The sequence below is a fragment of the Chelonoidis abingdonii genome, chromosome 6, assembly GCF_003597395.2.
Source record: "Chelonoidis abingdonii isolate Lonesome George chromosome 6, CheloAbing_2.0, whole genome shotgun sequence".
Lineage (NCBI taxonomy): Eukaryota > Metazoa > Chordata > Testudines > Testudinidae > Chelonoidis > Chelonoidis abingdonii.
Window position 1 is genome coordinate 53,058,668 of NC_133774.1, and position 16,800 is coordinate 53,075,467.

Here is a 16,800-nt window from a genome sequence, read left to right on the forward strand (position 1 = left end):
CAAATTATCAAGGAATTTTGAGAAACTTGTAAAAATGAATTTAGAACCTGCCTTCTTGCCACTAGCAGAAGACACCAGTCAGTGGCAAGTGATCTCTCTAAGTCTTGGGGGAGGGAGGGAATTAACACAGTTAAGATTACGTACCTAAATTTTTGTAGAATTTGAATGGGATACTTGTCACCATCTCACCATGTTATTTTAAAAGGTTTAATAAGATTGTCAAAACCTTATCTTGGGGCATTGACCTGGGCCCCATATAATAAAGGATATTCATCTCCCTGTTGATGGGGATGGTTTCAGAAACCCAGGCCCAGAACTATTATTTTACCTCAGTCATGCTTACATCCCAAGCCCCTCACTGATTCCAGAACATAAGAATAACAAGCCCTTATGGGTGGGAATTGAAAGAGAATGAATGAAACTGGTCACCGTATTTGCGCTCTTAAGATTTTCATGTTACCCTACAGAGAAAAACAGAGTATCCTCTGTAGTGGCCACCAGGAGGGGATTTTTGGCTAATCATTTCCATTTTCAACTCAGACACCATACAAAAATCTCTGTATGGGGTAATTCTAATTTACAATTTGGCTTCCCTCGGAGAGAATGGATAGAGAGGTATATTATGTGTTTGGTTGATAATGGAGGTACAGTTCCATTCCAGGTGCTACAACATCTGTATTAACTTCTGGTCACAGGGACACAGCAGTATGTACAACGGAATCATTTATTGACCTGTCACTTTAGCTCAGATGCCCTGGGATTGCCTGGCTCCCTTGAAGTAGATGGTGTAATAGAGAAACTCCACAAACTCACCAGACACGTCATCCATTTATGCCTTTTTAACAAAAAATGACTCGGAGTCTTGAAGACTTTACTAAAACCTGGGATAAAGAGAGGGAGTCCTTTAAAGGCTCCACAGTGGTAAATTATTACACAATACAAAATATGCTTCTATAGGTTTACATTTAATTCAGCAAAAATAAAGAGAAAATAACATTTTTCTTCTGCATAGTAAAGTTTCAAAGCTGTATTAAGTCAATGTTCAATTTTAAACTTTTGAAAGAACATCTATAACATTTTGTTCAGAGTTACGAACATTTCAGAGTTACCATCCTCCATTCCTGAGGTTGTTCATAACTCTGAGGTTCTACTGTACTGCCATGTGTGGATTGGAGGGAATTTTACTCCCAGTCTGTGCAATAAACTAAATACTTTAAAATTTGATGAAAACATTGTTGTGAGGGAGGAGAGGGCAGCGGAGTATGCACAAGAGGAGAGATCTTTGAAGGTTTTACCTTTTTTTCTTTCTGTTTTTTCCCTATTCTTTTGTAGAAAAGTGGAAGTAATCTCTGTAGGTTTCCTCTTGTTTTCCCTTCCAGCTCCCCTGAAATGGGATTACTGTTCCTCTTAGCATTACTTTTGAAATAGTCTCTAGAGGTTTAATATATAATTTTCGTTGTGACTTTCAGTGCTGCAATCAAGTGGCTAATTGAACAATTTATAATATGTATGCCTAATTGCTTCTTCAAGAGGTTAACTGTAAAAGAAATAGATATTTAGCAGGGAAATGTTACCTAGGTTACCCTTTATTGGCTAAAGCCACTGAGATTTTGTTTGCTGTGCTGTTTATGGGCAATTAAACCCTTGAAAATGTTTTAATACGAAATTTCCTTTGATGTTGCATCTTAAATGTCGGCCATGGTATAATATGCTCAAGTACAAAGGCCCTCCCTGAAATGCATATTCTCAGTAAGACAAATTTGGGTTTGAAGTCTAATCTTTAGTATAAAATACAGGACCTAGTTGAATTTCTGTGTCTTTTTCAGTGCACCTTTCTAGAAGTATAATAGAAGTTTAGATTGGTTTTGGTTTGCTTTTAAAAGAGACATTCTCCCAACATACATTCAGTACTTCTCACAGAGTACACAGAAGTTTTAATTTGTCATTTCATTTGTAACAGCATAAGAGGCTTTAGCGACTGTTTTTATTTTTTAAAAATAATTAATCTATTCAAAATGCTAGTTATATAGGAGAAGGCATCAAGCACCAGGACTCAGTTGTGAGGGACATCAAAAGCAGTACAGTCAAAGACTGAACGTAACAAGCAACCTACAGTTACAATTAGGATGGATAATGTGAATTTCCTAAATATACCTTCAAATCATTGAATTCTTTCTAATTCAAGTACTTGAAGCATAAAAATGTTATATTCATTAGCATACATAGTATGTTATAATCAGGGCTACTAGAGAACTGCAGAAAGAAATCGTAGAGGAAATTGTGGAAGTCATTTTCTAGTATGCTTCTAAAAATATATATTGTTAAGCAAATATAGTAGAGTAGGAAACAGACATGTCTTCACAAAAGCTCCCGGGACATGATACAGTTGACAAACTAACTTGGAAATCAAGGAAATCAAACTTAATGTGCAAAGATATCTCCTCTTACTTCCCTTCCCACTTCCTAATCACACCAATTTTTTAAAGAATGCCATGGAGGGCTTTCTTTATTGGCTGATATAACCTGAACAGTACTGTCATGTTTTTATGAAGGGACCTTTCTCCTGCAAACTTTTTTCTCCTCTATACTTTTGTCGTTTGGTTCCTCAACTTCCATTTTCTAAACCATATTCATCATTCTTCCACAATCTTCCTGTCTGATTTTCTCTATCCCATGCCTCTCTCTCTCTCTCCGCCTTCTCCTCCCCCCTCCCGTTTCTTGTCTTTTTATGTGGTTAAGGCAGACAACCATCTCTCAGCTTATTACTCAAAGCTAAGCACAGTAGGAAACTATTTAGCTACAGTAGGGAGGAATTGGCTCATCTGAATCCTGTAATGTTTCTATAGCCCAAATGATATTTGACGTATTCTGCATCTGCTCCTTTTCTTTCATTACATAGAAATGTCTGGTGTGGTTTCACTTTACCAGCACTATTAACAATGTATTTTAAGGGTTTGTTTTAGCCACTTGTTCATTTGGTGTAATTATGATAACTTTTTCCTACAGGATTTAACAACTCTGAACGAATGTGTGACAAAGAGTTCATAATATGCAGAGCAGCCACTAATCGTGTCCTGAATGTCCTGCGGCACTGGGTCTCCAAACATTCTCAGGTATTTTTCAGTTCCACTTTTACAGCTGAATTTCACCATGTACTCTCTTTCTGTGACTTGCAAATGGAAAGGGTCACAATCTTTTCTTCAGCCCAGTCATAGAATTCTTATCACTTCAACTCTGGCTATAAAATGTTCCTGAACAGTGCTGCTGTATAATATAGAAGTGGTCAAATTGAAGTGAAACTGCATGAGACCATCCTGCCATCAAGAAACTATAGAAGTTTAATGCAACAGAATAAATTATTGCATAAATGAAGATTCCTTCATGCTGTTTTGGAAAGCTGTTGCGACAACTTACCAGTTCAGGTACAAACTTACTCGCCTTGTACAATTTTGCAAGGCTGCTTTACTATAGTAAAGCCTGTTGAAACAGACAAGGAAAAAGCACTAGAAGAAATCTATATAACAGCTATTTTTACTATAAATAATTTTAACTATCAATAGTTTTAGAAACAGGCCTTACCATATCCATTGTTCCATTTAGTCTGATATCTTGCCTGACAGTGTCTAGTGTTTTACAGCACCTAAAGCTTCAGAGGAAGACCGATAATATTCTAATCCAGTTGTGCAATGTTGTATAAAGTGTGTATTGTTTATTGTTTCCTGACCCCTACATAGACTCATAGACTCAAGGACTGGAAGGGACCTCGAGAGGTCATCGAGTCCAGTCCCCTGCCCTCATGGCAGGACCAAATACTGTCTAGACCATCCCTGATAGACATTTATCTAACCTACTCTTAAATATCTCCAAGAGATGGAATTCTACAACACTCCCTAGCAATTTATTCCAGTGTTAACTATCCTGACACTTAGGAACTTTTTTCCTAATGTCCAACCTAATCTCCTTGCCTGCAGTTAAAGCCCTTGCTTCTTTGTTTGTCTTAGAGGCTAAGGTGAACAAGTTTTTCTTCCCTCCTCCTGACTACACCCCTTTAAGATACTGAAAATTCTGTCATGTCCCCTCTCAGCTCTCTTTTCCCAAACTAAACAAACCCAATCTCTTTCAGCCCTTCCTTCATAGGTCATTTCTCTGAGACCTTATAATCATTCTTCGATTGCTCTTCTCTGGCCCGTTCATGTTTCTCACACTCTTTCTTGAAATGCAGTGCCACGAACTGGACACCTACTCAGTGAGCTAAACAGTGCAGAGTACTGAGCGCCAAGAATGACTTCTCATGTTTGTTTTACACACACCTGTTAATGCCATCCAAAATCGTTTGCTTTTTTTGACACAGTATCACACTGTGACTCATATTTAGGTTGTTGGTCCACTCTGATCCCTAGATTCTGTCTTCTTCATATCTTCCTGACACTTCTCCTTCTGATGTGTAATATTCTTCCTGATGGGCATACTTTATGTTCTTTATTATCATCGGTTTCCTCAACATTCTCCATTTGTGCAGATACACTTTGAATTTTGGCCTGTCCTCCAAAAGCGTGGCTATCCTCCAGTTTTGGTATTCAATTGAAACTTAATAAGTGTACTTTCTATGCCAACATCTAGTCTAGTTGTTGAAGATACTTGAACATCAGCGTCCCAAAACAGACCCTGCGGAACCCATCTGTATATACTTTCAGCAGTATTGGGAACATTATAACTACCTCTTGAGTACGGTGATTAGCCAGTTATGGCACCCACCTATAGTAGCCCCATCTAAATTGTATTGCCTAGTTATTTATAAGGATTCATGCGAGACCGTATCAAATGCCTTACTAAATGCGTAGGTCTATACCACATCCCACTGCTTCTCCCTTATCACAAGACTCTATTCATCAAAGAAAGCTATTCAGAGATATTGACACGATTTGTTCTTTACCAATGCATGCTGGCATTCCCTATCACCTTACCACTTCAGTTTTGCAGAGATTTCTTTTATTACTTGCTCATTCTCTTCTCTGCACAATTAAACTAATGGTCTGTAGTTTCCTGTTGGTTGGTTTTTATTTCCTTTTTATCGATGGGCACTTATATTTCGCCCTTTTCCCAGTTCTTCTGGAATCTTCCCGTCTCTACATTCTTTCAAAGATAATGCAGCGGCTCAGTATACCGCGCTCTATTAACTCTTGAGTAGTTTGGATTGCATTCATCAGGCCCTGGTGATGCAGGAATCTAACTTTCTAAGTGATTGTTATGCTCTTTTTTATTTCATCTCAACCTACCCTTCCCATAGCATTCATCTATTAGGACATCTTCTAGACTTCTCAGTAAGAGCCCGAGATACAAGATATTAAGCATCTCTGCCATTCAGTTTCCTGTTACTGCTTTCTCCTCCTCACTGAGCAGTGGGCCTACCCTGTCCTTGGTTCTTCCTCTTGATTCTAATGGATTGCATAAAAGTCTTCTTGTTATCCTTTATTTCCCATAGCTAGTTTGAGCTCTATTTTGTGCCTTTGCCGTTCTAATCTTGCCCCTGCATTCGGCTGTGTTGTTTGCAATATTCATTCTTGAATCTGACCTAATTTCATTTTTTATATGAACTTCTTTTTATTTTGTAGGTCATGCAAGATCTCGTGGTTAAGCCAGTGGTCTTTTGCCACGTTTGCTATCTTTCTAACCTCGGAATAGCTTGCTTTGGCCTGAAAGTGTGCCCTTTGAAAACTGCCACTTCCTCAGTTGTTTTCCCTCAGTTTTGATTCCCATGGGACCTTACATCAGCTCTCTGAAGCTTACCAATCAATCTGCCTTCCTGAAATCCATTGTCTCTATTTGTGCTGTACTGTCTTTTACCCTTCCTTAGAATTGCAAACTCTATGATTTCATGATCACTTCACCCACTTCCTTCTACTTTCAATTTCAACAAGTTCCTCCCTATTGTTAAAATCAAGTCTAGAACAGCTTTTTCAACCTTCTGAAATAAAAAGTTGCCTGCAATGCGCAGTCCAAACTTATTGGATAGTTCTATGCCAACGGTGTTATTTTCCCAACATATATCCTAGATGGGAAAATCCCCCATTCACGCACCAATCTTGGTTTGGATGATTTTGTTAGTTGTTTTTAAAAAAAAGCCTCATCCACCTCTTCCACTGGTTAGGTGGCCTGTAGTAGACTCCTTAGCACAACATCACCCTGTTTTTTACCTACTTTTATCCTAACCGGAGACTCTCAACACTTCCGTCTCCTATGTCCATCTCCAACCTCAGTCCAAGTGTGTACATTTTTAATATATAAGGAACACCACCTCCCTTTTTCCCTGTCTATCCTTCCTGAGCAAATATACCCATCCACAACAACATTCCATCATGTGTAATTATCCCACCAAGTTTTAGTGATCCCCAACAATGTCATAGTTGTATTTATTTATTAGCACTTCTAGTTGTTACTGCTTGATTACCATACTTCTCATTTGTATATAGGCATCTCAAATACTGGTTTGATTCTGCCTCCCAGTTTTTGCCCTGACCCTCCTTTCTCTCTGCCACTATAAGCCACGCTCCCTCTTGTTTCCAATCCATCTCCCAGGTTCTTCGATGTTCCCCACTTACCTGTGGGCTTGCTCACCTGTCCCCGTCAAAACCCTAGTTTAAAGCCCTCCTCACTAGGTTAGCCAGTCTGTGTGCAAATAGGGTCTTTCCCCTCCTCGAAAGGTGAACACCATCTCTGCCTAGCAGTCCTTCCTCGAATAGCATCCCGTGGTCGAGGAAGCCAAAGCCCTCCTGGCGACACTATCTTCGCAGCCAGGCATCCTAAAGTGTCTTGTCTGTTTTATTTATTTCAGACAATATCTTAATAATCAACAAAGCTGTTTTTTACCTTTTAGATAGTCAGTGCTTATATAGTAAAGTTTTGGTTCAAATACACTTACTGAAGGTACTAAAATTATTTGTGCATGAACATAGTCATGTGTTTGTGTATCGAATAGATACAGAGGTGGACCCCAATCCTGCAATGTGCACAGACAGATTCCTGAACATGCAAACTGTGCTGAATGAAAAGACAACCTGATTAACTAACAGAAATTTCATACATAGCACTGTCCCTTTAGGTATTCCGTGGGCGCATGAAACAAATGTCGGAGGGCTTTACAAGATGTGCAGCAAAATCCCAGCCATTATTCCATTTTAAAAAATGGTTAAACAAGAGGGACAGGGAGATCTCTATGGAAATGCATGAAGCATTTCTGAAAGCCCCAAGTAAATGGTACAGTATAACCACTGATTATTATGGAGTATTTTGTCTGTATTGATTAAGAACACTTAATCTGCAGTTTATTTATTGCACAACTTACTGCAATAGTCTTCTGTGTCAAAGTCCATTTCTTTTTTCCCAGGCCAAAAGTTTAACCAAAAGTGTAAGGTTGATAGAGAACATATCATTTAAAAGCAACGCGTACATGGAAAAGTTGGTCCGGAGGTTAGAAAGAAGGGAGCTGATTGAAGGATTCAGGCAGCCTTGCAGGCTAGGGACTCTGTGGAGCTCCTAGATTCTGCAAGGCACTGGGATCAGAGTGAAGCAGGCCACCCTAAGCTCAGCAGAGTCCCATGCCACCTTTGCTCTGCGTTCTCTTTCACTGCCCTGAAGAACATTGGGATTTTGAACAAAATACACTGTTATTGATAGTCCTCACTAATCTCCATCCTTCCTTCCCTCACTAAACTGAACAACCCATACTGTGAAACTCCCTTATAGTAATCACAAGCAATCTGAAGTGAAAATCTTCTTCTTGACAAACGTATGAGAAGTGAGGGGGTTAAAAGAAGGCTTATAACTGGTTGCAATCCCAGGTCTGGCTATCTCCATAATCTTTAATTCACACATAACTGGCATCATCGGCTCACATGGGATTTTGCATACCTGAAAATAATACTCTATAATCCCTGCTGCCAACCAAGACAGTAAATACGATTCTAAACATTCCCTATTAAAATTCTGCTTTGTATACACACTACCAGCTTTTATTTGTTCAACTAAATATTTATTTCAACTGTTTTAAATAAAAAAGTTGTTTTTCAAAATAGCTAAATACCTAACTTGTTTAGAGCACCACTGCTAACAGCACCATGGATGGAGCTGAGTCAATTCAAGCTGTTTTCTGTGCACTCCTTGCATATGCCCCCAGCAACATCAGGGTGTCACATTTACAGCTTCAGGGACCTGATGAGAGTATGGAACTCCAAGTTGGGACTGTGTTGCTGTTTGGTAAGGTTGAATGATAGGTTGGTGGTGATAGAGGGGTGGGAAAGTATGGTGACTGAACAGAGGATTAGGTGATAGAGAAACCAAGCACCAAAGTGTCATCAAAACTGGGAATTGTGTATACTAATTGAGCACTGAACTTCATGATCTCTTACACCAGCAAGGATCCATTACTGAACCAGGACAGCATCCAGAACACTCCTGACCAGATACAGTGGGCACTCCAAGAAGAGAGGGAGGGATTATGTAGAAAAAGGGGGCTCGTTGTCTGAGCGAGTTGAGGGGGTACTTTAGGTGTTTTAGAAAGAACTAGTCCTAAATAGAAGGGGTAAAACAAACAAAATAAAGATTTTTTTTTAAAAAAAAAGAAGTCCAGAGACACACTTTTCTGGAGGAGCTGTGGACAAACGTTAAAGGTGTATGAAGTGTTGTGAATATTTTGTAATGATTGAAACAAGGTAAAATGATTCAGAACCATCAAGTTGTGCACATTATTCGTTTATGTAAATGTTAATTTATTATTGTTGCCTTCGTCCTACCTTCCCCATTGCCTCCTATTGCTTATTACATTCACATCTTGCAATTTGTCTTTAGATTGTAAACTCTTCAGGGATAGGGACCATCTCTGCCTGTGTGTTTGCACAGCACCTAGCACAAATGGCCTCAGGCAGAATCGGTGCCCCATTGGGTGCTACTATAATATAAATAAATGGTAACATTCATATTACTTAATGACAGGTGTGTCAAATATCAGCATGGAAAATTTCAGCCCAAACAGTTAAAGTTTGGTAAAGTTATAAGCAACAATCTTAGAATGGGAAATTTTGGGCAACTGCACTTATAGGCGGTGCTATCAGCCCCACCTATAATTCTCTACCACTTTGTGTTTTTATTTGTATATATGTTTTATGGCATTTTTTAAATTTTATTTGTAAGTAAATATATTTAAATTCTAATCCTTCAACAGCTCCTTCTCCTTATTCTTCCCCTGTCCAGCCCTCTTAAAAAAAAAAAAAGAGGGGGCGGGGCAGATAAAATAAAATCTTTGTGAGTATCACAAGCATGGTCAGACTGTTAAAATTTTTGGAAACACAAACCTGACAGTTTGGCCATGCTAGTGGATGCACCAAGTTCTCATTGGTTACTTGTTAGACCATTTGAGGTCTAAATAGCTGAGATGATAGGGAATTTTAAGTCTATTATTATTACTGTGTATCATGGTAGTGCTGAGGGGCCCCAATGTCCCAGAGAACTTAAACTGGTGCTGAATGGCATCCCTACTGTAGACAAGGTTCCAGAAATCTCACCATTATGTTAATTAAAAGCATGGCAGTAAAAGTGATGAAAGGTGTCAGAACCTACGTTAGCATTCTTACCTGTATAGTGGAATCAGTGGTTGCATCAATGAGATCTTTATCCTACAATTGAAGAGCATTGACAGCCTTATGTCTACACAGAGATAAAAAACCCAGGGCTGGTCCAGGTCAGCTGACCTGGGCTCATGGGCCTCAGTCTCCAGGGCTGAACAATTGCTGTGTAGATGTTCAGGCTCGGGATGGAGGCTGAGCTCTAGGATCCTTCAATTTTTAGCTTTGCAGCCCAAGTCCTGCGAGTCCGAGTCAGCTGGCCTTTGCCAGCTGTGGCCATGCCATGGGTCTTTTATCCTGAATAGACGTACCCTATGAGCAAAGACTGTCAACCCTCTGAACATTTTCTTTGCTCTTTGACCTAAGCTACATTTGTTTTTTAAAAGTAAAATAATCATCTATGGTAAGTGTTTAGGCTGACTTTCAGCCTTGAGCCAATATTACACCACAAACTTCATCAACTTAGTAATAAGCCCTTAATAATAAGGGTTTGTCTTGTTTTGTTTAACAGCTCCTTAACAAAATATATGTAATAAGGGATTGCTAAAAAGAAACTGCTATTTACCTCACATGCACTTTGTTCAAAATCTCTGCCCTTCATTAACATAGCTAAGAGATTAATTTCTTTAGTTAATCATGTGAGTTAACTGTGATTAATAGACAGCGCTAAAAAAAAAGCAATCGCAATTAATCAGACTGTTAAACAATAGAATACCAATTGAAATGTATTAAATATTTTTGATGCTTTTCTACATTTTTAAATATATTGATTTCAATTAAAACACAGTGTACAAAGTCTACAATGCTCACTTTATATTATTACTTTTTATTACAAATACTTGCACTGTAAAAATGACAAAGAAAAGAAATAGTATTTTTCACTTCACCTCATAGAAGTACTGTAGTGCAATATCCTTATTGTGTAAATGCAACTTACAAATGTAGCTTGTTTTTTTTTGAGTGCAGTTGTATAACAAAAAAATGTAAAACTTTAGAGCCTACAAGTCCATTCAGTCCTACTTCTTGTTCAGCCAATCACTAAGACAAACAAGTTTGTTTACATTTACAGGAGATAATGCTGCTCGCTTCTTATTTACAATGTCACCTGAAAGTGAGAACAGACATTCACATGCACTTTGTTAGCTGGCATTGCAGGTATTTCGTGCCAGATATGCCTAAACTCATATGCCCTCATGCTTTGGCCACCATTCCAAGACATACTGATGATGTTCATTAACAAATAATGCATAAATTACATTTGTGAGCTGAACTCCTTGGGGGTAGTATTGTATGTCTTATTCTGTTTTACAGCATAATTCTGCCATACCAGGGACTCCTTAGGATTCTATGGGGCCTATTGCAAGTATCTATTAAACTGGTTGCCTTATGCCGGATGCAGCCAGCTCAACGCCTGTGGGGAGGAGGGGAGGCGCGAGCACAGCAAGGATAATGAGATGCCCGTCTGCCTTATGGGGCGGGGCACAGTTTCCCCACAGAGACTTACATGCCCTTCTCCTCATGCAATGGACGTGAAGAGAGTACCCTAATTAAAAGCACTAAATTTGGGAATAAAAATGTCAGTCATCGGTTTTTTGATTGCCCTTGAGTTTGTCAGAGATTTATTTGGCAAACTTCATAGCTAAGGGTGAGTAGCTGTCCTGTGGAATACAACATACTATAGAGCGCAATCTGATGCAGCTCTCTGTTTACATTTTCTTATCAGTATTTCAAGCTGAATTTTGTATTTTAAATGTCTCAACCTTCAGACGCCACATTCCAGCATTACATCACATATTTAACGTCACTAAAACAAAGAATTATTTAAATTCAACATCAAAGAGGTTTAGTGTGCTTCCATCAACATGTTCATTGCTTTTTAGAAAAAGGGAACATAAATTAAACTTGTTGTGATCTCCATAAACAAAGACATGTTATGAAATTTCTACCAACCTTTAAAAAAATGTATTTCCAAAGATTTTAGGTATAAACAAGGATTTATGTCTTACCAAGGTTACTGATTTTGCTGGAGGGTTCTTTTAAAACTAGTTCATCTGATAGTAGAAGTAAAGAAAGGAAACTCTTTGTCAGCTATCTGGAAGGGAAGGCACTGTTGTCCCTTTAGGGCTTCTTCAGTGGGGAGTGGGGGAGAGGTGGTGAAGGGACAGAGAGGACAGGAGACTGGGAAAGCACTTTTTTTTTTAAATATGTAAGTTAAAATGTGTATTTAGATAAGGGAGGTCTTTTGAAGGATTATTTAAAAAACTGAGTTGCTTGCATCCATGCATTTCAGGCTAAGATGATTGGCATCTAAACTCTATGCAACATTTTTTAGAAATGGTGATTTATAATCTAACACCAGCTTTTTAAAGCAAATTTTCAACTAAGTCCTGTAGATGAACATAGTTCTGTTAAATATTAATTAATGCACAACTGTTTTGTCAGTAAAGTCGAAACTGCAGTAAAAAAATTTATTTGGCATAAGCTTTCGTGACATCTGATGAAAATGGGTTCTAGCCACCAAGCCTATGCCAAATAAGTTGTTAGCCTGTGAGGTGACACAAGGACTCGTCCTTGTCTTGCTGATACAGACTAACAGGATACCAACTCTGAAACCTGTCATATATACTTGGGGTTGCAAATGCCGTTAAATGGCTTTATTACCCCTTTGAATGTCCTCTTTCACAGTTTCAATGTTTTGGCTAATAGGTCTGGCAGGCTGGAGGTTTTTTCACTTTAACTCTAGATTCCGCCAAGAAGACTCACCAGGCTAGAGCCCGCCATCTGTTGGAGCTGCAGGAAGGGTCAGAAGCAGGATAGGAAACAAGAGGGTTGACACTAAGACCCAGTGGTGCCCCAAATTCAGGTGCCTTACGCAGCTGCCTCTGTTGCTTATGCTAAGAAGGACCTGCCTGCTGTTTAGTTCATGTTTTAGCAGTCTCTGATGATGACCAGCACATGTTGTTCGTTTTATTACACTTTCTCTGCAGATTTTGACAAAACACAAAGAAGGTACCATGTAGATTTCTTAAAGATAGGCTACAGCACTCGACCCAAGGTTTTAAATCTGAAGTGCCTTTCCAAAATCTGAGAGGATGAGGTGTGAGAAGGCTTCACATCTTAAATGAGCAACACTAGGCCAGGTCTACACAAGCGCGAAAATGTTTAGATACGCAATTTCAGCTACGAGAATAGCGTAGCTGAAATCGATTATCTAAAATCGATGTACTCACCCGTCTTCACCGCGCGGAATCGATGTGTGCGGCTCGCCATGTCGATTCCGGAACTCCGTTGGTTTTGGTGGAGTTCCGGAATCGATGTAAGTGCGCTGAGGGATCAATATATCGCGTCTAGATGAGACGCGATATATCGATCCCCGAACAATCGATTGTAACGCGCTGATACGGCACGTCGTATAGACGTGGCCTTAGATGCGGAAACTACAGAACCTGAACCACCAATAAAGAAAAGCAACCTTTCTATTGGTGGCATCTGTCTCAGATGTTGAAAATGAACATGTGTTGGTCCACACTGCTTTGGATGGTTATCAAGCGGAACCAATCATCTGCATGGACACATGTCCTCTGGAATGGTGGTTGACGAATGAAGGGACATATGAAACTTTAGCACATCTGGCACCTAAATATCTTGCAATGACAGCTACAACAATGCCATGCAAATGCCTGTTCTCACTTTCAGGTGACATTGTAAACAAGAAGCAGGGAGCATTATCTCCTGCAAATGTAAAGAAACTTGTTTGTCTGAGCGATTGACTGAACAAGAAGTAGGAGTGAATGCATCTATAGGCCCTAAAGATTAACATTGTTTTATTTTTGAATGCAGTTATTTTTTGTGCTTAATTCTACACTTGCAAGTTTAACTTTCATGATAAATATATTGCACTACAGTACTTGTATTAGGTGAATTGAAAAATACTATTTCTTTTGTTTTTTACAATGCAAATATTTGTGATAAAAATAAAGTAAGCACTGTAGACTTTGTATTCTGTGTTGTAATTGAAATCAATATATTAAAAATGTAGAAAATATTCAAAACTATTTAAATAAATGGTATTCTATTGTTTAATCACTTGACAGCTCTACTTTTTTATTATTCAGAGGTTCTGTGCTAAGAGAAATGTTATGGCTTATTATTCTAAACATTGATATCTATAATGTATTGCATTTTGACTTTACTCTAAAAAAAAAGAAATGACAGTTAATGAGTTTTAAGATTCAACACATAAGAAAAAAAGATATTTAATCCTCAAAACACCCCATGAAAGCTGATGGGTAAGTACTATTATTTCCATTTTATAGATGGAGAAAATAAGCCATAAAGGTGAAGTGATTTTCCCAAGGCTGTGCATAGAAACAGTGGCAGAGTCATAATTAAAACCAAAAATGGCTCCTGGTCCTTTGCTTATTCCAGTAGAACTCACTGCTTTACTTGTAATGGTAAATGCCTAATAGCATTTAAAGCAGTGAGTTCTACTGGAATAAGCAAAGGACCAAGAGCCATTTTTGGTTTTAATTATGACTCTGCCACTGCTTCTACGCACAGCCTTGGGAAAGTCACTTAAACTTGAAAATTCTACAAACAGATCCAGAATAACACATGAGTTGAGAGCTTTACTGTAAGGAAACAATTAAGAAAAAAAATCTTCAAAATCTTGCTCTCCTGTTAAATATTTCTGACATCCCAAATTTTGCCTCTGTGATCTTAAAGAAATAGGAATAGAATATATTGACACACTTAAACCAACTCTTTCAAATCCCAGACTTGGAGTCATTCAAGAAAATACAAAAACTTTTTTTTTATAACTATCCCTGTTGTGATGGGGCAAGGCTAGATGGCTACAGTAAAGTACTGAGAAACAGGTATGTTAGCCCCAGGCTAAACAAATCCCTAGTACCCTGGTAACCAAATGGCAGTTGCTCCAGGTTAATCAAGGCACCTGGAGCCAATTGAGATCTTTCTAGAAGGCAGTAGAGATAGCTACTTTAATTAGAACACCTGCAGCCAATCAAGGCAGGCTAATCAGGGCACCTGGGTTTAAAAAGGAGCTCACTCCAGTCAGGCAGGGAGGAGGCAGAGGAGAAGGAGTGTGTGTGAGGAGCTAGAAACAAGATGGCAAGGAGCAGACAGAGACAGAGACAGAGACAGAGACAAGTAAGTAAGTAAGTAAGTAAGTACTGCTGGAGGATTGAGGAGGACAAGCGTTATCAGACACCAGGAGGAAGGTCCTGTGGTGAGGATAAAGAAGGTGTTTGGAGGAGGTGATGGGGAAGTAGCCCAGGGAGTTGTTGCTGTCACGCAGCTGTTACAGGAGGCACTATAGACAGCTGTGATCCACAGGGCCCAGGTTCCCCCCAAACCTCCCAACTCCTGATCAGACATAGGAGGAGCTGACCCAGACTGTGGGTTCCACAAGAGGGGAAGATCACTGAGGTGAACAAATCTGCCAATAAGTGCAGGACCCACCAAGGTAAAGGAGGAACTTTGTCACACTATTTACAACACAGCCAGTCAAACTGATAGCAATCAACATGTAACTTGGAGGATGTAATAATAATCTGCAAACAGATGGATAGAAAAGATTCATTGTATAACTTTATGTAGCAATAAATGATGTTGAAATCGGTGAGTTATTACATTTAAAACTAAAATGGATGTTATTTGTATCGAGGCAGCATCTAGACATGCCAGCTAATATCAGAGCACCATTGTGCTAGGTCCTGTACATATGCATAGAAAGAAAGAGTCTCAGTACTGAAGAGCTTACATTGTAGACAAGTCAGAAAAAGTGTGATTGATTGAAAGGAAGTATTATTACCTTCATTTTACATATGGGGAATTGAGACACAGAGAGGTTAAGTGTTTGCACAGTGCCTGGCAAAATGGGTTCCTGGTTTGAGTCTTTGAGCTCTTTTGCAGTAGAAATAAATGTTAATAGACTTGCTCAGGGACACACAGGTAGTCTGTAACAAAGCCAGGAATTGAATCCAGATCTTCTGAGTTCCAGCCCAGTGCTTTAACCACCAAACCATCCCTCATTTCAAAGCTATAATAAAGAATAGCACCTATGCAGACAGGATTAAAAATGTCCACATCAGCTACTTTCCATTGAAATTCTATCCACAATGTTATCATGCATTTCTTTTATACTCCAGTAATGACCAATGAAACTAACTTAAACAGCCCCAATCTCTGGCAGAGAGGATATGGACAAATGACCACAGAACCAAATGTTTTTGTCATTTAAGTTTAATGAAAAAAAATCCATATACACTGATAAAAATCTTAATCTGTTATATTTTGGTGTTATTCTTTGGAACACCAAAGAATTTTTCTTGTTCAGAATATTAACACCAGTCAAAGAAATATAGCACCATATTATGATGCATGAAAGAAACCCCTACACCTGAGATTTAACGGAAAATCACCCATGATATACATGATATGGAACAAATCACCTCTCTAACCAGACATTCCCAAGATCAGTTCAAAGAGGGCTGTATATTAGCTGATACTATATTTACTTTCCAACATATAAGAAGTAGAGGCAAACTATGCCCTGTATTAAAATCACAGTGCACAGCACTGAAAATAATATATTTTCATCTATAGTGATATCCATACAAAATGACTATCCCAATTGTCCACCTACCTACTTACACCAAGCATAATTTCTGCAACATCTGATTGTGTGGTTACCCGTACATAAAAATGCTACTACAAACACTTATGAAAATACTGGCAGATAAATGTTTAATCAAAAATATGCTTTCTTGCATGGATAAAACAATATTGTGCTGTAGTCTGCATTTCAAACTATATGAAATCTATGCAAAAATATATTATTCTGAGTACCTATGTATCTCTAAATACCTTTGAAAACACAAATAAATACTATATTAAAAATAAGAGAGGAATGAGTTAAGAGAGGGAGTCACGAGAGAGAGAGGAGATTATTTTCAAACCCAGTACAGCGTATTTTCAAAGTGGAAACTATAGCTTGGTGTCCCAATCCTTCATTGCCTTTTTTTCTCAGAAGTAAAGTTTGATTCTCCAGCTCTTCTAATCCAGTATTTCAGTGCAGTAGATTCTTTAAAGTGTGAGGTCTTTGGCGCAGGATGGATATTGCACATTGGAGCAACTCAGCTTTGTGTGTTGTTTCCACAAG

At 38.6% G+C, this 16,800-nt stretch overlaps 1 protein-coding gene across 2 annotated transcripts in view; it reads left to right on the forward strand.

Moving 5' to 3' along the window:
* RASGRF2 (Ras protein specific guanine nucleotide releasing factor 2) overlaps positions 1–16,800 on the forward strand; it is a 241,924-nt gene that overhangs the window by 168,323 nt on the left and 56,801 nt on the right. For both annotated transcript variants that reach the window (XM_032793920.2, XM_032793929.2), the window contains exon 18: positions 3,007–3,113. In XM_032793920.2, coding sequence (XP_032649811.1) covers positions 3,007–3,113 — 107 coding nt within the window. The remainder of the gene's footprint in view (positions 1–3,006; positions 3,114–16,800) is intronic.